The 24,580-nt window shown below is 40.7% G+C and overlaps 1 protein-coding gene across 1 annotated transcript in view; it reads right to left on the reverse strand.

The window, feature by feature from the left end:
* Positions 1 to 24,580, reverse strand: part of PI4K2A (phosphatidylinositol 4-kinase type 2 alpha) — a 56,695-nt gene that overhangs the window by 27,675 nt on the left and 4,440 nt on the right. The window contains exons 2-6 of the mRNA XM_004456994.4: positions 14,632 to 14,832; positions 10,432 to 10,563; positions 9,843 to 9,996; positions 2,452 to 2,513; positions 135 to 234 (exon numbers count right to left, since the gene is read on the reverse strand). Of these exons, the coding sequence (XP_004457051.1) occupies positions 135 to 234; positions 2,452 to 2,513; positions 9,843 to 9,996; positions 10,432 to 10,563; positions 14,632 to 14,832 (649 nt within the window). The remainder of the gene's footprint in view (positions 1 to 134; positions 235 to 2,451; positions 2,514 to 9,842; positions 9,997 to 10,431; positions 10,564 to 14,631; positions 14,833 to 24,580) is intronic.

Raw genomic sequence — 24,580 nt, forward strand, 5'->3', positions numbered from 1 at the left:
ATTGTGTTAATCTGCATCGTTTCATTAATTCTTAGAACAATTCTACAATAGAGATACTATTATCTCCATTGTACAGATAAGGAAACTGAGACTGAGCAAGAGAAAAGCCAGACCACAGAGGTCTTGAGACTTACATGCCCTCCAGGAGTCAGGATGCTTCAGTGGGAAAGCCAGCCCATTGTCTATGGCAGCCACCTTAATAACAGGCTCCTTCACTACTACCCAGTCTGTGTCCTAAAGAATAAGGAAAAACTAATTACTCAGGGATCCTTTGTGCCTCAAGCCCTTTAAAGAAGCAAAGCATCCCATTTCAACCCCTCCAGACATCATCCTTATTCAACTTATTTTGAGGTATACTCTAAATTGCTTTCTATATTGTTATCTGAACTTAGTACATTTATGGCACCTCTGACCTGGCTTGTTCAAAGGTTCTCAAAATTCTTTTCTCCATCTTAGAAAAGATATACTTCATCAGGAGTTGCCACAGCCCTTTGGTAAGAAGGGAAATGGCACAAAGAGATAACTACAAGACATTACTTCTAGGGAAAAGCAATGAGAATCTTGAAAGCATGAAAAAAAGAAAGAAAAATCAATGTCTGTTGACTCTGTTGACCAAGGTCCTTTTGTGTGGACCTGTCTCAGATGCCACTTCACTGATGATGACCATATTTTCCAGTAAGATAACAATCAGGGAAGATAAGAGTTGGCTGCTCTCATAAGGGAGTGTGTCCCCTATTTCAGTGATACATGAAAAGGGAAGGCACAGGAGCTGAATGCAAACAAGTGGTACATATCACCTAATGACAGCCCATATCAGGAACTCTCATGACTTTAACTGGATCCATGCTTTGGGTTCACTGGTGCCATCACAGCAACAGAAACTGTGGTTCCAGGACACCATCATTAGAATCCCCCAGGATACCATATTAAAAGTGTGGAATTGGGAAGTGGAATTGGGAATTGGCCCAATGGTTAGGGCGTCTGCCTACTACATAGGAGGTCCAGGGCCTAGGACCCATGTGATGAGCTGGCCCATGCTCAGTGCTGATGCGTGCAGGGAGTGCCGTGCCATGCAGGGGTGTCCCCCACGTAGGGGAGCCCCAAGTGCAAGGAGCATGCCCTGTAAGGAGAGGCGCCCAGCGTGAAAAAAGTACAGCCTGCCCAGGAATGGCGACGCACACATAGAGAGCTGATGCAGCAAAATGATGCAACAAAACGAGACACAGATTTCCGGGTGCCGTTGACAAGAATACAGGCGGTCACAGAAGAACACACAGCAAATGGACACAGAAAGCAGACAATGGGGGGGGGGGGGCGGGGCGGAGATGGGAGAGAAATAAATAAATCTTAAAAAAAAAAAAAAAAAGTGGAATTCTGAGTGAGTGTTCACTCCAGATCTAATGAATCAGTCTCTGAGGAAAAGGCTTGGGGAGTCTGCACTATTTTCAATAAGCTCTTCAGGCAATTTTTTTTTTAAAGATTTATTTATTTAATCCCCTCCCCCTCCCCCGGTTGTCTGTTCTCTGTGTCTATTTGCTGCGTCTTGTTTCTTTGTCCGCTTCTGTTGTCATCAGCGGCACGGGAAGTGTGGGCGGCGCCATTCCTGGGCAGGCTCCACTTTCTTTTGCGCTGGGTGGCTCTCCTTACGGGGTGCACTCCTTGCGCATGGGGCTCCCCTACGCGGGGGACACCCCTGTGTGGGGCGGCACTCCTTGTGCGCATCAGCACTGCGCATGGGCCAGCTCCACACGGGTCAAGGAGGCCCGGGGTTTGAACTGCGGACCTCACATGTGGTAGACGGACACCCTAACCACTGGGCCAAGTCCGTTTCCCTCAGGCAATTTTGATGCACAAAATTGGAAAGCCACTACTAGAGAAGTAAAAACACTATGAGAAATAAAAATCAAACTCACCATCCTTCTCCTGAAAGCCTTCCCACTAATTTAAAAATAAAACCTGCAGACCAAGCAGGGATACAGAAATGAATGATGGAGGGATGAGAGAGTAAAAGAAGGTACAGGAGCAGCTTTTTCTAACTGGTGTTCTGTGGAATTGTGTTTTGTCATGAGAAAAATGTTCCAACTTTCTAAAAAAGTTTAGAAATCTCTGGGCCCAAGTTAAAAAGGTTCATTTAAAGTTTTGCTTCTCAGACTTTTATTATGCTTCTGTATAATGTGACTCTCTAGGAAAGGCATATAGTATGTAATATGTCCCAAACTTAAATTACCTTTTCTTCATGATATGTCTTATTAATATCATTCAGAAAGATATTCCTTTAACCACAGAGAGACAAATATTATACCAACTATTAACCTTTCTATAAATTTTAAACACATATGTTATCCTCATTTTTTTTAACTTATGTGACCTAAATATCTGGCCATTTTGTGCTTCCATATTTTGCAGATGCCCTCCTCATCCCCTTCTTCAATATATAGCTCACCCTCTTACCCGTGAGCTAGAACTATCCATTGGATAGTCATATTTAATCAGCCAGTTGTCATTTCCTCGATCTGTGAAGAGAAATATAAAGTTAGCACAGAAAATTGGGATGACTTCTAATTCCAGGAACAGTGAACTAGGTATTCCAGATGCTCAGACCAACCCTTCTACTGAGAACTACAAAAGCTTGATAAAATATTTACAACTCTTTAAGACAGAGATTTTAACAAGATCATGAAGAATTAAGTGTCAAGATCTAGAGAAAGAAATACAGAGAAGAAAACCTGACATTCATGGCTTCTTTCCCCCTAGATCACCTGTTGATTTGGGAAGAGGTAGCTAATAGGCTGAGAGGTAGAACAGAGTTCTAACAGCCTTGTGAAGATAGAGAGAGAGGAAAAAAAAAAGGTAATCCAGTGTCTGATAAGCAGGCGGAGACCCTGGAAAATCATCTGTGCTTTGGGCTGAGACCTGGAGGGCTATAACCTGGAAGTAAAACCAAGTTTCCTTTCAATACCTGAAATTAGAGTAGGGGTTCTACGGACCCCTTTGCTGGTCAGGTAAAAACCAGGGGCCCCTTGTTAAGTCCACACTATATTGTATATTTAATAAATATATTACACCCGCACCAATGTGTCCCCACAAGAATGTTTTTTTTTTATTTCAATTCAAGCTCATGGACCCCTTGTTTTAAAAACCCTGAATTAGAGTGATCTTGAATTGCTGAGGTCCCTAGCTGTTTCTTGTCAAAAGCAAACATCTTCCTCCAGACTGGTTTATATCAGCATCATAGGTGTCCAAATAGCTCTAAAATTTCTGATATATAGTATGTGAACTCAAAAATAACAAAGTACACAAAGAGACAAGATGATATGAATTTTAAAAACTATTTTACATATATTTGAATGATAAAAGTAAGTTTTCATTTTTTTCCAAAAGAGAGAAAGAAACTAACAACAGAAAATTAAAGCAAACCTATAGAGGCTTTCCAAAAATGGAAATATCTGATATGGACTTTAAAGAATTCAAGAAGATAAAATTTTTAATATATTCAAGATGATTAAAGGCAAGATTTTAAGAATCAGCAGAAAACAAGTATATAAAAAAGCAAACAGAAATTCTAGAACTGAAAAAGACAACAACCAAAATTAAGAACTTAACAATTGAGTTTACAGTAGATCATGCTGAACAGAGTAGTAGTAGTTTTGAAGACATGTGAGAAGAAAATAATGAATGAAGCACACAGGGGGCAAAAAAAAAAGGATGCATGCATTGACAATATATCTAACATACATGTAAATGGAATCCCAGATGGAGAGGAAAGGAAAATGGGACAGAAGTAATATCTGCAGAGATAATAGCTGAGAATTTCCCCAAACTGATTCAAGAAGCCCTTTGAATCCCTAATAAGATAAACACAAATAAAACTACACATAGGCATATCATTATAAAACTAGTGAACACCAAAGACAGGGAAAATATTAAAAGGAGCTAAAGAAAAAGTGAGATTACCTTCAAAGAAGCAATAATAATACTGACAACTGATTTCTCAACAGAAACTATGGAAGCAAGAAGTCAATGAAACGCTTTCATTGCAAACTTCTAAATAAAATAATTGCAAACCCCAAATTCTATACCCAGCAAAAATATCCTTCAAAAATAAAGGGAAGGGAAGCAGACTTGGCCCATGGGATAGGGCGTCTGTCTACCACAAGGGGGGTCCGTGGTTCAAACCCCAGGCCTCCTCGACCTGTGTGGAGCTGGCCCATGTGCAGTGCTCATGAGCACAAGGAGTGCCGAGCCATGCAGGGGTGTCCCCACCATAGGGGATCCCCACGTGCAAGGAGTACACCCCATAAGGACAGCCACCCAGCACGAAAGAAAGTGCAGCCTGCCCAAGAATGGCGCCGCACACACGGAGAGCTGACACAACAAGATGACGCAACAAAAAGAAACACAGATTCCCAGTGCCACTGATAAGGATGGAAGTGGTCACGGAAGAACACACAGCGAAGGGACACAGAGAGCAGACAATTGGGGTGGGGGAAGGGGGAAGGGGAGAGAAATAAATAAATCTTTGAAAAAAAAAAGAAAGACTTCATTGGTCACCTCTGTATATTCGTTAGGGCACTAAATCATTAATCTGAAAACTGGTAAATAAAGGGAAAGAATCAAGTATTTATCCTGTCTAATTACAGTTGATGGAAGAAAACTCTTCTTTTTAGAAGTCCAACTAGTAATGCAAAAATAATGATAAAAGTAAAATATCACCATTTTGAAGCTCCTCATAAAGTAACAGCTATAGATCTTCAATGACTACCCAAACCACTAGGTAAAAGACTGGTGGAAATACATGTTAGATCAGACTGAAAGAAGCTGAACCAACTGAACAAAATTACTATTACAAAAAGAGACATAACTAGATATTATATGCCTCATGGTATGCTGAAATAGGAAAGACAAAGAATACATATGAAGTATCTATGCAGAAAAAAATTGGATATTTTTTGTTTAATTCTGACATTTGGAACCCTGTTAATGTTTCACAAATTTTGAATTACAATGCTTACTTTTTTTTTCCTACAGAGGTTAAGCTAAGCAATTCTGAAACTACTTTCTGTGTATTCTGGGATTAAGCAAATAAGTAAATACATTGTGGATAATGGGAGCCAGATTTCTACTTGTCAGAGAAAGAAATTATGAATATGCAAAGAGAGAAAGCTAGAGGGTAACCCTGTGGTATAGAGCTAGAAATGGAGTACCAGTATGAATTAATGGTTTTTAATATAAATAGATACAGAAATAAATATTGATATGTGTGTATATACATGTATTAGTATATGTATATGCAAACATATATTTCATAGCTCAGTCCACTAAGAGGTCCAAAAGCAATGATTGCCCAAAAACAAAAAGAACACCTAGACCTAGATCTTGGCTTCTCATAACCATTCTCCAAATAGGAACCAGTGTTCCTTGGAGAAATGGCTGATTCCAGGGCTAGGTTATCTTGTTTTGCTAGAAAGGAAGTACTTAAAGAATGATGTGAGGAAGTGGCTGTGGCTCAAGCAACTGAGCTCCCATTTGCCATATAGAGGACCCGGGTTCAATCCCTGGGACCTCCTGGTAAAATGAAAAAAAGAAGAAAGGCACCCCAGACCTGTGCAGCATAGAGAGGGTGCAAGCCCCTGTGCAGCGAAGCAACGTACCAAAAAGATGATGATGCAACCAGATTTTTAAAAAAAAAGAATGATGGGAACATGTCTAAACAGGGACAAAAAAAAAGAAAAAAGAAAAAAGAAAAAACCAAACAGGAGCAAGGTTGAAAGAGTTTTAATTGGCCAAATATGGGACAATTTGAGCATCAAGATATATAATGACAGTAAGTGATTATAACCCATTAAATAATCTATGAACAACTGCAGGAACTAGAAAAAGCAAAAAAAAAAAAAGAATCTATGAGTCCATACTGATGTAAAGGGACAAAGAGTAGAGAAAATCTAATAGGTACCACATTAATCAAAGTTAACATCACCATTAATGGGACATTATGTGTCTTTTGATATAATGTACCAAGAAAACAAGTACTACTTCTGTGGCATTCCTGCCAAAAAATGCACGACCCAAATCTAATCAGGAGGAAAGAGCAGACAAATCCAAATACAGGGACATTTTAAAATTGACTGGGACGCAGATGTGGCTCAACAGATAGAGTGTTCGCCTACCATATAGGAGATCCAGGGTTCGATACCCAGGGCCTCCTGGCTCATGTGGTGAGCTGGCCCACGTGTGGTGCTGCAATGCTCAAGGAGTGCCAGTTTATGCAGGGATGCCCCCGCTAGGGGTGCCCCCCACGCAAGGAGAGCTACCCCGCGTAAAACCACAGCCTGCCCAGGAGTGGCACCGCACACACAGAGTGCTGATGCAGCAAGATGACACAACAAAAGAAGAGACACAGATCCCCAGTACTGCCTCATGAAATACAAGCGGACACAGAACACACAGCAAATGGACACAGAGAAGGAAACGGACTTGGCCCAGTGGTTAGGGCGTCCGTCTACCACATGGGAGGTCCGCGGTTCAAACCCCGGGCCTCCTTGACCCATGTGGAGCTGGCCCATGCGCAGTGCGCTGATGCGCGCAAGGAGTCCTGCCCCACGCGCAAGGAGTGCGCCCTGCAAGGAAAGCCGCCCAGCGTGAAAGAAAGTGCAGCCTGTCCAAGAATGGCGCCACCCACACTTCCCGAGCCGCTGACGACAAAAGAAGCGGACAAAGAAACAAGACGCAGCAAACAGACACAGAGAACAGACAACCGGGGGGGGGGGAATAAATAAATACATAAATCTTTATTAAAAAAAAAAAGACACAGAGAGCAGACAACAGGGGTGGGGGAGGGTAATAAATCTTTTAAAAATAAATCAATTAAAATTGACTAACCTGTACTCCCCCAAAATAGCTGTCATGCTTACACGCAAGACCAAGAAAGACTGAGGAATTATTCCATATTTTTAAAAATGATTAAAACGATAATGAGAACTGAATATAACATATGATCCAGCATTTTATTTTGCTATAAAAGACAACATGAGTGGAAGCAGGTGTGGCTCAAGCCCTTGGGCACCACCTACCACATGGGGAGGTCCCGGGTTCAGTTCCCAGGGCCTCCTAAGGAAGATAAGCAAGACAGCAAGCGGATGCAATGGGCTACCTTGGCGAGCAGACACAACAAGATAACACAACAAGGGAAGCGACTTGGCCCAATGGATAGGGTGTCTGCCTACCACATGGGAGGTCTGCGGTTCAAACTCCAGGCCTCCCTGACCTGTGTGGAGCTGGCCCATGCGCAGTGCATGCGCACAAGGAGTGCCATGTCATGAAGGGGTGTCCCCTGTGTAGGGGAGCCCCATGAGCAAGAAGCGCGCCCTATAAGGAGAGTCGCCCAGTGCAAAAGAAAGTGCAGTCTGCCCAAGAATGGCGCCGCACACACAGAGAGCTGACACAGCAAGATAACAGCAACAAAAAGAAACACAGATTCCTGTGCTGCTGATAAGGATAGAAGCAGTCACAGAAGAACACACAGCCAATAGACACAGAAAGCAGACAACTGGGGGGGAGGGGGAAAGGGAGAGAAATAAATAAATCTAAAAAAAAAGATGACACAACAAGATGACGCAACTGAGGAAACAATGAGGAGACACAAGGAGAGACACAACAAGCAGGGAGCAGATGAGGCTCAAGTGACTGGGCACCTCCCCCCCAATTGGAGGTCCCAGGTTTGGTTCCTGGTGCCTCCTAGAAAAAAACAAAGACAAGGACATAGGGAGAAAAAAAAAAAAAACGGGGTAGGGGTGGAGGGTGGAATAAATAATCTTAAAAGATAACATGAGGAAAACTGTAAAATATGAAAATGGTTTTAGAGATTAGATAACAGCATTGGATGGTGTTAAATTCCTGGTTTTTATAACTGTACTACTGTTATGTAAAAGAATGTCCTTGTTTTTTTTTTTTTTTTTAAAGATTTATTTATTTATTTAATACCCCCCCCTCCCCTGGTTGTCTGTTCTTGGTGTCTATTTGCTGCGTCTTGTTTCTTTGTCCGCTTCTGTTGTCAGTCAGCGGCACGGGAAGTGTGGGCGGCACCATTCCTGGGCAGGCTGCTCTTTCTTTTCACGCTGGGCGGCTCTCCTCACGGGCGCACTCCTTGCGCGTGGGGCTCCCCCACGCGGGGGACACCCTTGCGTGGTACGGCACTCCTTGCGCGCATCAGCGCTGCGCATGGCCAGCTCCACACGGGTCAAGGAGGCCCGGGGTTTGAACCGCGGACCTCCCATATGGTAGACGGACGCCCTAACCACTGGGCCAAAGTCCGTTTCCCAGAATGTCCTTGTTTTGAAGAAATGCACACACTAAAGTATTTAGGAATAGAGAGACAGCATGTTTACAACTACTCTCAAATGGGTTCATGAAAAAAAATACACATACATACATATATGTGATGTGTGTGGAGAGAGAGAACTGATAAAGGAAAAGTGGTAAAACGTAAAGAATCTCAGTGAAGGATACATAGGAGCTCCTTACACTATTCTTGCAGTGTTTCTGCTCATCTGAAATTATGTTAAAATAAAAAGTTTTCAAAAATACCAAACCTTTACATCTAGCTATCAGTTTACAGGAAACACTGGGGATAGAGAGCATATTAAATGACAACAAAGGGAAGTCAAGTCCAGAAAGTGGAAATTATACAGGGTAAATAACCCAGTTTCTTCAACAAATGAAAGGGGGGGGGGGGGGGGAGACAACCAGGGAAATATGAACACTGACAGGATAAGACAGTGGTTATACTTAAAGAAAAGTCTTTGTCTCTTAAAGAACATATGGAAGCAATTATTGATGTAATGATACAATGTCTTGGATTTGCATTAAAATAATCCAGCAGGGGATGGGGGAGGCAGTAAATGAGGCCTCATGTAATACATGTGGAAGCTAGGAGTAGGCACATAAAGGTTTATTACATCGCTCTCTCTACTTTTGTGCATCTTTGAAATTTTCCATAATGAGCAGTCAAAAAAAAATATTTAAGATGAAATTTAAGCATTATTAGAAAAGGACAAAGGCTAAAAGTGATTGACCTAAGAATCTACCTCAAGAAGTTAGGAAAGGACAAAAATGTCCTTTGAATGCCCTGGATGGTACTTCAGAGGCAATCACCGGACACTGTGAATCCTCACAGGGCCCACTGGATGGAATGGAGGAGAGTATGGGCTATGATGTGAACCAATGTATATGAGGTGCAGAGGTGCCCAAAGATGTACTTACCAAATCCAATGGATGTGTCATGATGATGGGAACAGGTGTTGTTGGGGGGGGGAAAGGGGGGGTGAGGGGATGGGGTTGAATGGGACCTCACATATATATTTTTAATGTAATATTATTACAAAGTCAATAAAAAATAAAAAAATTTAAAAAAAAAAAACTGAAGTAAAGGAGATAGCTGCAAAATCTCTGCACACAATGCTTAATTCTCAGAAGTAAAAAAAAAAAAAAAAAAAAAAATGTCCTTTGAAGGGCCTTGATGTTACACAAGTGACTAGAGATCAAGGGTAAGAGTACTCTTTGCAGTGCTTTACAAGGACCAAGGGTCTTCTGTCTGACACCAGTAAAGAAGCTAAGATAAAATGTAAATACTGGCTCCACTTCACCTACTCTGATAAGATGTGTTTGGACAAAGCCTGACCTGGGAAAGTATTCTTCAACACCCTCCGCAAATATGCATGACCTCGACTTATGAAAAAACTCATCCAGACAAGACTGATTCTCAAGCTTTGTGAGCCTCCGAGTCTCCCTCCCCCAGTGTCTCACCACAGTCTGACTAGGGCTCGGCACCTCCCACAGCTGCTCACCAGTGTTGCGGATGATATAATCCAGCACCACCAACCGCTCAAACTGCAGCAGTAGTTGCCGGTTAGTGTTCTCAGGGAGTGATTCTGCTTCAAAACGCCTCAGCCAGTAGTCTGCATCTTTGTAGCCTTCAACAAAGATTTGGAATGAACCAACCTGCAACCAAAAGGGAAGAATAAGGTATTTCTCTACAGCCCGAATCCAAAGACCCCAGGAGTAAGCTAGATAACCTCTAAGACATGTGGAATTTAGATCAGAGAAGAGGAAATTTTTCAAGCTCTTTAATTCTTCAATTCCTTTTAAGTAGAGGAAAAAAGGGGTGTGGCAATACCTGCCTAAGCAAATTCAAGAAGCCCAACCAAATGGCTCAGAGGGGAAAGTGAGAAAGTTAGGGTCTCCTCTAACCTTCCCAAGTTAGAGGGCGTCTATCCCCCAAACCTTAGGCCCTTGACAGAAATATCAGGACAAGCTACTCCCATGCCCATATGCAAGTCTGTAGGCATGGTGCTTCACCACTTGGATGACAATGCCACCATAAGTCATCACACTCCATCTCCACAAGCCACACAGATGCAGAACCTCAGCGCATACCTTTGGTGGTAGCCCAATGCGGTTAAATCGCTGTCCAACTTTTGGCACTTTCTCTAGTGCAAGCCGCTTGCCCCTAGACTTCACTCGGTCAATGGCACTATAGTTGAAGGTCTCACTGGCCAGGTATACTACCTAGAGCAGAAAGAGAAAAAATACCCAGGTTAGAGTCAAGTTTAAGAAACCAGACCACTTTAGCAGAGAACAGCTAAATGCTCATTAATCCTGTTCCTCCTCCAGGGCACACACAAAAAATAATGAATTTCTCAGTTAAGATAGGATATAAGATGAGTTTGGGCTAATGGAATGTTGATAAAGTGAAGTATGTACATCACTTCCACGCCTGGCCCCTAAAATCTCCCACATGATCTTAGTTCTCCAAATCTGTGCAGCTGGAAATAAAGGGTTTTGAGATGGCAGAACCACACCATGGAAGGAGCCTTGTTCCCCAGTCGCTAATGGAAAAGAGCCACCCAGAAAAGCTGCCTAACTGGCACATGTCTGTGACATGAGTAAGAAACTCTTATTGTATTTAACCACTGAGATTGAGTGGTTGTTATAGCAGTTAGATTGACTTAATTACCCTGACTAATACAGTCATCTGGGTTAGGAGATGACAGTCTACTGCCTGCCCATGAGGAAACTGTCTACCTAAGAGAGGCAGTGTTTCTCACCAGATAAAAACAGATTACAATTTACTCTATACCCTTTTATTTCCTTTTGAATTTTGTGTCCAATAATGTTCAATTATTCATATTCAAAAAAATAAACATTAAAATTGATTTTAATTTAATGAATTGCTATTAAATGCATATATATATGCACAGACTACATCTGGAATATTATACAAGAAACTAGTAATAACAGCTGTCTCTGAGGAAGGAGACTAGGTGGCTGGGAGACAGGGGTGAGAGGGAACCTGAATTACTTTTTAATGTTTGTTCATCTGCATTTTTGCAATACATGCACATATTGCCTACTCAAAAATAATATTTTAAAAAATAATTTTTAATGGGCCATCACTGTCATACTTGACTGTCAAATTACAGCTCTGTAATCCATATGTATGTCTATTATCACACTGATCACACTGTCTTCTAATTATTCATATGTCTGAAGTCTCTCTGTAGACTAATGAGATTTGGATTATTAACATTAGCATGCCCACCACCTAACACAGTGTGTGGTACAGGCCCATTAAATGTTTAATGAATGAATGAATGAATGAATGAGTTAGTTAATGAATTATAAGCTTCTTTCAGAGATAACAAGTGGGTTTTACCATATAAATTCCTAAAATCAAATTATAATAAAATTCATTCTTTTTCTAAGTCTTGCAAAATTCATTACAAATAACAATTTTACCCATGAACCTTGGAGACAGAGGGGAGCAAAATAATTCCCTCTTCTCCATCCATCTATCCATCCATCCATTAAGAGAATATCTGGATGTGCAAGTACCTTAACAGGCACTCCCTGCATTACCAATCAGGACACACAGGCACAGGCTGAAGAAAGAAAGAACTTTCCCAAGGTTACCCTGCTGGTTTCCACAGTGAAAACTCTGGCTCTAACTCTCACCAATGCCAATTCATAACCCATCCTTCTTCCCCACTATATATATTTTGATCTCTCTTTAGAATAAATCTTTTTTTCCTTATGAGTAATAAAACTATTATAACCTGAAACCTCATGGAAACAGCAGAGATGGCTAGTGAGTGAGAATTAGCACCTTACTATTTCAAACTCCACAATGTGAGCTCATTTCCACAGTAACAGGTGTTCTGATCAACTGGGTAGAATACTGTCACAAGGGTAGGGGGGGCTAGGAAGGGAGACTTTCTCTCATTATTCTCCAGTAGCTGTAACTTCAGCTTACAAAGTTCTCTCATCTCAGACTCATGTATGACAAAAGTCAATGACTTCTGATGCCAAAGATCCTCAGGCCATATTAAAGTTTTCTAACTGGGAAAGAGAAAGATCAGAGATGGGGAAAAAAGGGATTGTGGGTGACATTAATGATTAGAATAGCCCACAAAATACCACAAGCTAACACATATGGAGTATTTGCATTCTTCCAGTCACTGTGCTACGTGCCTTACATGGATTATCACATGTGATTTCTTTTCTTTTTTTTCAAGTACTGGGGCTAGGGATTTATGTGGGAAGCCGGCACTCAACCACTGAGCCACATCAGTTCCCCTGAGTTGGTTTTCTTGTTGTTTGTGTTTGTTTTTAGGAGGCACCAGGGACTGAACTCAGGACCTCCCATGTGGGAAGCACATGCTCAACCACTTGAGCCACATCTGCTCCCTGCATGTGATTTTGATAGTCACCCTATCAGAGTAGGAACTATTTATATCCCTATTTTTACAATGAGGAAACTGAGCCTAGGAGTGATTAATTGTCTTGCACAGGATCACCCAAATAAAAAGCTGCAGAGCCAGAATTCAAACTTGAGCCCTCTGATCCTTAGGCATTGTACTCCAGGAACATGGGCAGAGTAGGCAGTCACAAGGCAGGGGCCTAGCAAAGGAAGGAAATTACAGAGTGATGAGCAAGGAGTATTTAAAAGAGTTTCTAGAATCCAGGAGGGGCCTAATAGGAAAATTTCAGGTTGGGCAGGAGATTCTTAGGAGCATTAATTATCCTACAAGATATTCAAAGTATGTTATTTAACTACCTGCACACAGAGGGAAAATCAAAGCATAAAGGGAAGGACTAAGCTGACCAAGCTAGGGAGTGAATTATAAGTTAAATAGGAACTACAATCCTGGTCAGATATTCTCTCCACAAACCTGAAGTTGGGGATAATTAGTATTGTTTCTCAATTTGGCATTCATTCACTGACTCAGCTGGTACTTACTGAATACTTACTATAAGAATAGTACTTTGTTTGGTGCTGAGAACAGAAGAAGAAAATTTCAAGAAATAGGCCATGACTTCTACAAACTTACAAACTAGATGGCTTATTGTCTGAAAAGTAGCGGCAAAGGCACAGTCACAATTAGACATCTATAAACAATATAATCACATTTTTTCCCAAACTACCCTAGAAAAACAGAAAAATAAGTTTGAGGGGGATTTGCAGTCTGCTGGGCAATCTCTTTGCCCTCAGAGACTGCTTCCTAAACCTGCAAAGAAAACCTCAAGCAGAGGTATTTAATCTAGAGGTCACAGTCCCTAGGGGGTCAATGGATAGACTTCAACTGGTCTATGAACCATTTCCCTGAAATTATATGCAAAACAATGATGGTAAATAGGTGTATTTTTTCTGGGAACAGGGTCTATAGCTTTGATCAGATTCTCAAAGGGAATCCCAGATACTGTGACTGGAGCTACAAAGATGTTACTATAGCCTTTAAGGCATCAGGTCAGAGTTCCACCTTAAACTGTTACTAACCCTCAGGTAACCATATAAATGTTCATGTGCTGACCAGCATATTCCTTCCCCTTATAACCCTTGGAAAGTTTCACGGATCCAAGGGAGCATTCTGTAGTACAGGGTTTCTTAGCCTGTACTGAATTGTATGCAACATTTTTGGGCAGGGGGGAGATGGTCCAAACCCTTCACGAGAACCTCAACTGGTTCTATAACAAGATCCTAAGTTCGGATCTGCCTGGAAACGGGATGCTTATTTTGATGTGTTCACATGAATCCCAGAATCCCACAGCATAAGGATGGTGATACCTCCATGTTGGTTCCCTATGAGGATTCAAGCCAGACCTTTACTCTAACCCTGAGCCCGTTCTAGAGCCCTCCTTGCCAGAACCTTGCTTTTTTTTTTTTATTGTTTAACTGATATCAGTTAGTCCACTGGAGACTAGATCTAAACTCTGGAATGGCTCAGAAGTCCAAGGGATGGGTTACAAAAATATCTAGATTTCTAACCAGTTTGAGGTTATCTGGGACCCAAAGACCCAGGGAGTTCATAGATACGCATGAGAGAGCCGGGAAACTCCCTGAACTTGTAAGCAAAAATTTTAAGTGTATTCTCCAGAGGACAGATTTTGTTAGATCCAATCAATCATGAACCTAACCACCTCTCTCTGACAAAAAAAAAAAAAAAAAAAAAAAAAAATTGCAGGTTCAGGGTATAAGTAGTTCTCATTGGTCCTAATGGTCCACTAACATGTACTGCGGCTTAAGTCAGAGGAAAACTCTGACCAGACAATAAGACTCTCAAGAGGTAGATCCCTTACCTTCGTGCGGGGCACAATGTTCAGTTCCAGTTTTTGGTCCACTAGGCTGGCCCCTGCCTCTGAGAGATAGCCCTGATTGAGGACAAGGCAGTCACGACCAAAGCAGCAAGGACAGCACAGCTTCTGCAGCCACTTTGTCCACTTAGGATTAAGATGCCCATATGGCTCTTCATTCTTGGGTTTGAAAACAGCAATGATCTTCTACACAGACAAAGGAAGGAGAAGTTAAAGCAAGTCAACTAAAGTAGCTCACAAACCACATCAGCAGGAATCTAGAAGAAAAGAAGAAAACACAGGCATAGAATCCCTACTTATAATAAGATATAGGCTTCCCCCCAGCTCGTAAGGGGAAGACACCAGCTGATGTGTACAGCTAAGAGACCCATGACTAGAAAGGTGTAGACCAAAGAAGGTAACCAAGATTCTTCATTTTTTCATGCTACTACACTCTTCAACTTCATTTATATTACTCTTGCATCGGTACCAACCTCTAATGTTATGCTCAAATAAACAAGGTAGATGGATGTCTACATTTCTGGAAGTAAGATTATAAAGCCAACTCAATGGGAGATCTCAAGTCATTGGCAGCAATCTTATGCCAATACAGTGCTGCTTCCTGCCCTCCCAGAAAGGACAGAGCACCACATTGGAAGTATCAAAGGGTCTAAAGTAATCTTTTCAAAAAACAGCAAGAAATTAACTTAACATGCGTGACATTATCTTTTTGTGTGCATGTCTACCCCACATATCCTAGAGAAACTTTCTTTTTATGACATATCAGAAATGTAACACCATCAAACTCTAACACCCAAGGTACATACATATACACTGTTCTGCTGCATCAATTAAGTAAAGACTCAAAAAATTATCAACTGAAAGGAAATAAGAAAGGTATTACAGAATGAGATTAAGAAAATTCCTTCATTGATGGCAGATTTCATCTATCAGCCTTATTCTCCCACCCCCTGGGTACTAACAAACTGTAAAGCTAAAAGTTTAGGAAGGAACCTTTGCCACATCATACTGAGTGAAATAAGCCAGACACAAAAGGACAAATATTGTATTACTTTACTGATATGAATAAATAATTAGCATAAGCAAACTCACAGAGTCAGAATCCAGAATAAAGGTTATTAAGGGATGGGGTTGGGGGTAGGGGACGGGAAGTTAAGACTTAAATTGTACAGAGTTTGTATTTGGGTTGATCATGAAGTTTTGGTAATGTATGGTGGTGATGGTATCACAACATTGTGAACATAATTAACAGAACTGAGTTATATATTTGAAAGTGGTTAATGGGGAAATTTTAGGTTTTATATATGTTCTAGAACTAAAATTTTTTTAAAAAGCTAGTACTGCACAACACAGTGAACCTTGCTATAAATGATGGACTATAGTTAATAGCACAATTATAAAGTGTTCTTTCATGAATTGTAACAAATGTGCTACATTAATGCAAGGTGTTAATAATAGGGTGATATATGGGAACTCTGCATTTTATGCATGATTTCTCTTAAACCTACGTCTCTTTAAAAAAAAAGAAGTTTAGGAATTACAAACTAAGAAAGCATCCAAAAAGAAAGTCACAGCAGGAAAAATAATCTGTTTTCTGGTAGGAATGGGGTTCCCTCAAGTAATCCGGACAAGCAAGAGACCATAACATGAGATGTCACAAAGATTATATCTATTCTCTCTAGATGACTGTAACTTAATTTTCAAAGATCCCTGGAAATATGGGATACTGCTGCAACCTAGAAACTACAGTCCTTCTTCCTAAATGTTTCTCTCCCAGACCAGCCGGCCCTCTGAGGTTGTTTTACATTTATCTCTTTCCCTCCAGTCCCCATGCTGATATTTTAAAGGAAGAAAAGCAAACGTGCAATTCAAGTGATTTATCTTCATATCATATGACTCTCCCTCTCCCCTCACCCCCCAGCCAAGTGAAGCTAGTCTGTGTCATAGGACATTTTCCTGTGGGTGTCACTTCCTGATTGTCAGGTCACAGCAGAAAACATACACCCATCTGTCTGCATTAAGCAAGTACTCATATCTGGAACTGGCTAGATGCATGTTTCTAACAAAAATTGGCCAATCTTGAGGCCAACTTTGGCCTTGAAGGCTTGCAAGGATATGAGAGGGCAAGAGACATACCAAACTCTCCTCCTCCCTACAAAAACCATTTAGTCTTACAGACAAATTTACTATTCACTGCAAAATGTAAAGTGCATATATTCATATCATAAGTCTTCAGAATTACTTCTCATCCAAAGATGCTAGCAAGAGGCATACTTAATTATCTTGCTGTCTTTGCTCCCCTAGAACTCCAGGCTCTGAACAACACAGCAGGAGTAGGAATGGGCTTGCCACTCAGAGAACGACCAACAAATCCACTGTAACTCTCTGGGACCTGGGCAGCAAAACCACAGGGCAACTAGAGGCATGTCCCAGAATCCCAACAGTCAGTTCAACCTAGGCACAATGTGGAGTTAAGCAAGCTGGTCCCCAATGAACAGAGACTAAGACATTCCAACTACCAGTGGACAGAAAAATACCAAGGCTGAGGCTTAAATATTTCCACTTAAAGAAAGCAGAACTTGAAGGTCAAGGTATCATTTATAGACTGACCTCTCAAACTTCTCAATTTCTTCCCACCATAATGAGAATCAGAAAACATTTCATCAACTCTAAAAGCATTAGTAATCTTGGTTACTAACGCATATTAGTATAACAAGGTTTCATTAAGGAATACTGTCTGGACTGGACAAATGGAAGAATGGTAGGATGGGAAGGATGGAGGAAAGAGTGGTGGTCCCAGAATTTTTAAAAAGGACAGGCTCAAGACTGGTAATCTGTTGGTGGGGTGGGGATTGGAAGGAGGGTTAAGAATCTCGTCTTGGGAGTGGATGTGGCTCAAGAGGTTGAGCATCCGCCTCTCATGTGGGAGATCCGAGTTTGGTTCCCCGTGCCTCCTGAAAATATGAAAACAAACAAGCCTAACAAATGAAAAAATCAACTCAGCGAAGTAAATGTGGTTCAGTGGCTGAGGGCCAGCTTCCTACATACAAGGTTGTGGGTTCAATCCCTGGTCCCCAGTGCCAGAAAAGAAAGAAAGGAAAGAAAGAAAAGGAAGGAAGGAAACTAACTTGTTTTGAAGCTGAATTTGCACAGCAATCAGTTTTTACTTAGATTGCCATTTGTGGGAATTAAAATTCATCCAAGTCCCTTCTTAATGCTGCCACTGATGAAAGAAAGGACAAACAAAAGGGAATTCAGATAGAAGGGCAGAAAGCGTTTTTCAGGACTAAGTTCAATTCAATTCTGTTAACATTTCCTCAGTACCTAGATTGTGCAAGAGAACATAATGTGCAAGTACTCTTTAGGTTTCCTAGATACAGACATAAAGCAGCTCTAACCTAATTTCCAAAGCTAAAGTTCACTTCACATTATCAATCGTCTTACTGAATAATCAAGGTTACTCTCCTCATTCATAGGGAACAAACCCTAATACCACTCAAATAAAAAGATATCCATCAGAGACAACCAGCAAGAAGGTGGCTGAGTAAGGAGCTCCTAGAGTCAGCTCCTGCTACAGGGCAGTGAGTAAATACCCAGAGCTATCTGGAGCTAGCTGAAACACCTGTTGGAGGCTCCAGGAGACCAGAGGAGCATCCTGCAACATCCTTGAAGGAATGGAAGGAGGAGACTGCCCACGAGCAGAGAAGATTCGTAAGCATCTTGCTCCATGCCACCGAAGCTGGTGCCCATCCTCCACTGGAGGCACAAGTCACCTTGGGAGCTGTTCTGTGGCTGGAATTGAAAGCTCCACTTCCTAAGAAAGGGTGAGGAGGAGACGGTTGGGCACCAACAGGAGCTACAGATGAGTGATGAGTAAATTCTATGGGCTAAAGTATAATCCTTAAGAACAACTAAAGTTTGAACCTGTCCAAGTCAGAAAGAGGCCAGTAGCTGCCATCTTCACTCCATGCCTGGCATGAGGGGAAGGAGGACAGATTGAAAACCACAGTGGTGGTAGGGACTGGCTTCTTTTCATCCAGATAAGATTGCAGCTCTCCCATAAGCCCCAACCCCACCAACGGCAGGGAGGGAGATGGGGGGAACTGTGCCAACCTCTCTGGGAAATTATTGGCCAAGCCGTGGAGACTGGTGATTATCCTACTTTGGTAACATAAGATGCCCCAAGAGATTCTGTGGCTAGAATTGGAAGCTTCATTTCCCAAAAACAGGAGAGAAAGAGACAGTTGGCTTCAGTCAGTTGAAGCCACTGACTTCAGGTACTGATGAGTAAATTTAGCTGGCTAAAGTATAACCCTAAGAACAGCTAAAGTATGAACTTGACCAGGTTGGAAAGAGGCCCTTGGCTGCCATTTTTACTCCACCCCCACCATGAGGGAAGCCCGGCTGACCTAAAATCACAGTGACAGTAGGAACAGGTTTCTTTCACCCAGATCAGCCTGAATCCCTAGTCTAGGCTTCAGCCACACCTCTGGCACGGAGGAGGTTGGTGGGCCCTGCACCAGCCTATCCAGGTAACTGCAAGTGAATCTGGCTGGCACAGACTGAATAATCAGAAGGCTAACTGCAATTAGCCACTAACTGCAGTCATCTTTGGCCACACTGCACAGATTGCTGCCCAAACCTGCAACTCCATTCCCACCCCAGGCAGGGGAGAAAGAAAGTGTGAAGCTTCATCAGTCTCTCTGGACAACTATAATCTAGGCCTGCATGACTTGGATTATAACACATAGCTGTGACTCTGTCCCTACCCCTGGTAAAGGAGAAAGGTGGGAGAAGCTTCATTGGTCCCAGGGGTAATAAGTGCAGCTTGAGCCTCTACAGCTTATAGCACCAACTACATCCTCGGTTTCTACTGCACAACCAGCAAGGGAAAAATGGCAGGAAGTCCTAAGCTAAACAGAAAAACTGCACCCAGATAAATACTCTAGTAAGCCTGATGCCAGGACACCAACAAAAATTAAAAACCACACCAAGAAACAGGAAGAAGGAGTGGGGTGAGGGGGGTGGGGGGGTATATGGGGACCTCATATTTTTTTAATGTAACATTAAAAAAATTAATAAAGACAAAAAAAAAGAAACAGGAAGATATGGCCCAGTTAAAGGAACAAGATAAGCCTCCAGAGGACATAAAGGAGTTGAGACAACTAATCACAGAAGTTCAAACAAATCTCCTTAATAAATTCAATGAGATGGCTAGAGATTAAGGATATTAAGAAGACACTGGATAAGCACAAAGAAGAATTTGAAAGCATATATAGAAAAACAGCAGATCTTATGGGAATGAAAGGTGCAATAAATGAAATTTTAAAAATACTGGAATCAAAAAAAAAAACATTGGAATCATATAATAGCAGATTTGAGGAGGCAGAAGAAAAGAGTGGTGAACTTGAAGAAATGGCCTCTGAAAGTGAACATACAAAAGAAGAGATGAAGAAAAGAATACAATAAATGAACAAGGTCTCAGGGAACTAAATGAGAGGAAAAGACATACAAACATACATGTCATAGGTGTCCCAGAAGGAGAAGAGAAGGGAAAAGGGGCAAAAGGAATATTTGAAGAAACAATGGTAGAAAATTTCCCAACCCTATTGAAGGACATAGATAGCCATGTCCAAGAAGCACAATGTACTCCCACCTGAAAAAATCCAAACAGACCAACTCTGAGACACATACTAATCAGAATATCAAATGACAAAGACAAAGAAAATTCTGAGAACAGCAAGAGAAAAGCAATGCATAACATATAAGGGATACCCTACAAGATTAAGTACTGATTTCTCACCAAATCATGAATTCAAGAAGACAGTAGTATGATATATTTAAGATACTACAAAAGAAAAACTTCCAGCCAAGAATCTTATATCTGGCAAGACTGTCTTTCAAAAATGAGGGTGAGTTTAGAATATTCACAGATAAACAGAAACTGAGAGAATTTCTAACCAAGAGACTAGATTTTCAGGAAATACTAAAGGGGTGCTAGAGCCTAAAAAGAAAAGACAGGAGAGAGAAGTCTAGAAGAGAGTCTAGAAATGAAGATGATATCAATAAAAGTAACTAAAAGTGTCAAAAGAATGGTGAAAATATGACAGATAAAACTCAAATAGTCAGGAATAAACTTAATCAATGATGTAAAGCACTTGTATTCAGAAAACTGCAACTCAATGTTAAAAGAAGTCAAAAAAGTCCTAAATAACTGGAAGAACATTCCAGGCTCACAGACTGGAAGACTAAATATCATTAAGATGTCACCTCTACTCAAACTGATATACGGATTCAATGCAATCCCAATAAAAATTCCATCAGCATTTTTTTAAATTGAAAACATGATTACCAAATTTATTTGGAAGGGTAAGAGGTCCTCAATAGCCAGAAACATCTTAAAAAGGAAAAGCAAACTCTCATCTCTAGACTTTAAATTATATTACCTAGCTATAGTGGTAAAAACAGCATGGTACTGGCATAAAGACAGACACATAAACGAATGGAACCAAACTAATGATTCAGAAATAGATCCTCATATGTATGGTCAAGTGATATCTAACTAGCCTGTCAAACCCATAGAGCTCGGGGAGAACAGTCCATTCAATAAATGGTGCTGAAAGAACTGGATATTCACAGACGAAAGGGAAAAAAAATCCTATCTCACATCTTATATAAAAATTAACTCAAACTGGATCAAAAACCTAAAAATAAAAGCAAGAACCATAAAGCTTCTAGAAGAAATTGTAAGAAAATGTCTTCAAGACCTGGTGGTATGGGAAGCGGATTTTGTAACAAATGTTCCACCACAGTGTGGTATGTTGATAGAGGGGTGTTGTTTGGGAATTCTGTATATGTGCATGATTGTTTTATAATTTTACAACTTCTGACATAAAAAATATATTTAAAAATAATAATAGGGCAGGTTGGGGGGAAAATACACCAAATATAAGATAAGACTATAATTAGTAGTAATATTTTGACAGCATTCTTCCATAATTTGTAACAAACATCTCATGACAATGCAAGGTGTTGGTGCAAGGTATGGGACCACTGTATGATGTTATGCATGTTTGCTGTGTAAGTTCACACCTTTTACTATACACTTACTGTTTATGTATGTTCATATATAAATGATATGAAGAGGGAAGCGGATTTGGCCCAACGGATAGGGTGTCCGCCTACCACATGGGAGGTCAAGGTTCAAACCCCGGGCCTCCTGACCCTTGTGGAGCTGGCCCATGCACAGTGCTGATGAGCGCAAGGAGTACCCTGCCACGCAGGGGTGTCCCCGCGTAGGGGAGCCCCATGAGCAAGAAGTGCACCCCACAAGGAGAGCCACCCAGTGCAAAAAAAGTGCATCCTGCCCAGGAGTGGCACCACACACACGGAGAGCTGACACTGCAAGATTACGCAACAAAAAGAGACAGATTCCAGTGCCGCTGACACAAGTGGACACAGAAGAACACACAGCAGAATGGACATAGAGAGCAGACAACTTGGGAGGGGGGGGGAGAAATTTTTTTTTTAAATGTCTTTAAAAAAAAATGATATGAAGATAATAATAATAATAGGGTGGGTTGGGGGACAAATACTTTGGTTAGTAGCAATATTTTGACAATGCTCTTTAATCATTAGTTAAAAAGGTTTAACAACAATGCAAGGTATTGGTGGTAGGGTGAGGTATGAGAGTCCTGTATGATGTTATATATGTTTGTGTTTGTTTTTTAAGTTCACAACTATTACTATACACTTACTGTTTAAGTATGTTTATGTGTGTGATATATTTTAATAAATTTTTTTAAAATTGGAAAAAAAGTACATCCATCAGTATTCAGTGATAGAAAATGACTACTGCCTAATTTTTCTTACTATGCTCTGTCTTCTTTAACATTCTTTTTTTTTTTTAAAAGATTTATTTATTTATTTACCCCCCCCCCATTGTCTGCTCTCTGTGTCCATTCGCTATGTGTTCTTATGTGACCGCTTCTATCTTTATCAGCGGCACTGGGAATCTGTGTTTCTTTTTGTTGTGTCATCTTGCTGTGTCAGTTCTCCATATGTGCGGCACCATTCTTGGGCAGGCTGCACTTTCTTTCGCGCTGGGCAGCTCTCCTTTCGGGACGCACTCCTTGCATGTGGGGCTCCCCTACATGGGGGACACCCCTACATGGCACGGCACTCCTTGTGCACATCAGCACTGCGCATGGGCCAGCTCCACAAGGGTCAAGGAGGCCTGGGGTTTGAACCGCGGACCTCCCATGTGGTAGGCGGATGCCCTAGCCATTGGGCCAAGTCCACTTCCCTTAACATACTTTCAATTCCTTTATTACATCTGAGGAAAGCCTCAGTTTGATTCCAGTATTTTAAAAATATTTTTCCTGAACACTACTTACTAATCCCCTTTAACAAAGGGGATGAGTGCAGGTAGCTAAGCAGCCACAGTACATAAAGTTGAGGATAAAAAAACAGGAAAGCGCAGGAAGCAACAGGCCACTTCATGGCTGGTTCCAGGATCCACAACCGATTCAGGAAACCTGGAACCCAAAGAGGTTCCTAAATCTATCTAGCAGTAACAACAATAAGTACTATGCTCAAAGAGGCCCTTTCCTAAAGGAATCTAAAATCTTAGACAGTTTGAACACATCACTCATAATGCACAAACATCAAATATAGCTACCTCTTAATCTAGTTCTCAAATTTTTTGGTCTCAAGATCCTTTTTATACTGTTAAAAAGTATGAAGGACCTTGAAAGTTTTTGTTTACATGGGTGAAATCTATATTTTCTGTACTAGAAATTTAAATTGAAAAGTTTAAACTATTAATTCACCTAAAAATGAAAATAAACCTATCACATGTTAACATAAGTGATTTATTTTTATGAAAAAATAAATGTATATTCAAAAAAATATTTTAGTGACAAGAGAGGCATTGTTCTACATTTTTTGCAAATCTCTTCAATGTCTAGCTTAATAGAAGACAAATTTATTCTCACACCTGCTTCAGTATTCAAACTATTTCATTATCACATATCATATAGCCTCTAGAAAGCTCCACTGCATGCTCAGAAGAAAATGAAAAGTGAAAAAGGCAAACACAATCTTAGCATTATTATGAAAATAATTCTGACCTTACAGAACCCAAAATGGGTCTCCAGGAGCTCCAGAGACCATGGACTACTTGAAAACTGCTGTATCAGACAGAGATTGAAGGGAAACAGCAGTTCTTAATCTAGCTAGTTAGGCAGAGAAGCTTGATTTACTTGTTAACACTTAAAAAGGGAGAGAGGCATTATTCCAAATATATTGAGACCCTAAAAAAAGATAGGGTCCAAATGGAACATAATGAAAGAGATTTAACCTGTATTTATCTTTCTACCCCACTGCCATCAACCCAACCCACTTGACCCATTACAGCTCTCTAGAACATGATAGCTGATTAAAACCTCAAGACCAACCTCTATGTATGATATACAAACCTAACTGCCTTTAACATTTTAGTATAAATTTTTCATTCTGCTTTAGATTCTTTATTCAATAATGGCTATCAGTGTGGTTCTCAACCAAGTGGAAGAACATATAAGAATTTCTTGAAGGGCAAAGGTAGTTGGAAGCACATGTAATATGATAATCATTTTATTTTTGAGAAATGGAAAAAATTCTCTCCTGTTTTCATAACAAACTCTTGGTAGATGAAATATTTTTGAAAAGTAGAAAATCACTGATATAAGCCCAAGTTCCAAGAACATAGGGGCAATGTCTGTGTAAAATTCTGAAGTATTATCAAACACCAATTAGCATCATCTGATGGATTATTATTCTCAATGGTTATGAAAATGACTTCTCAAAATAATACTACTTTTTGCCTTATTCAATGCTGTGTATACAAGAAAGCATACCCCTAAGGTAAATCGGCATACACCTTTAAAAATAA

This window comes from Dasypus novemcinctus, chromosome 6, assembly GCF_030445035.2.
Source record: "Dasypus novemcinctus isolate mDasNov1 chromosome 6, mDasNov1.1.hap2, whole genome shotgun sequence".
In the NCBI taxonomy this organism is placed as follows: Eukaryota; Metazoa; Chordata; class Mammalia; order Cingulata; family Dasypodidae; genus Dasypus; species Dasypus novemcinctus.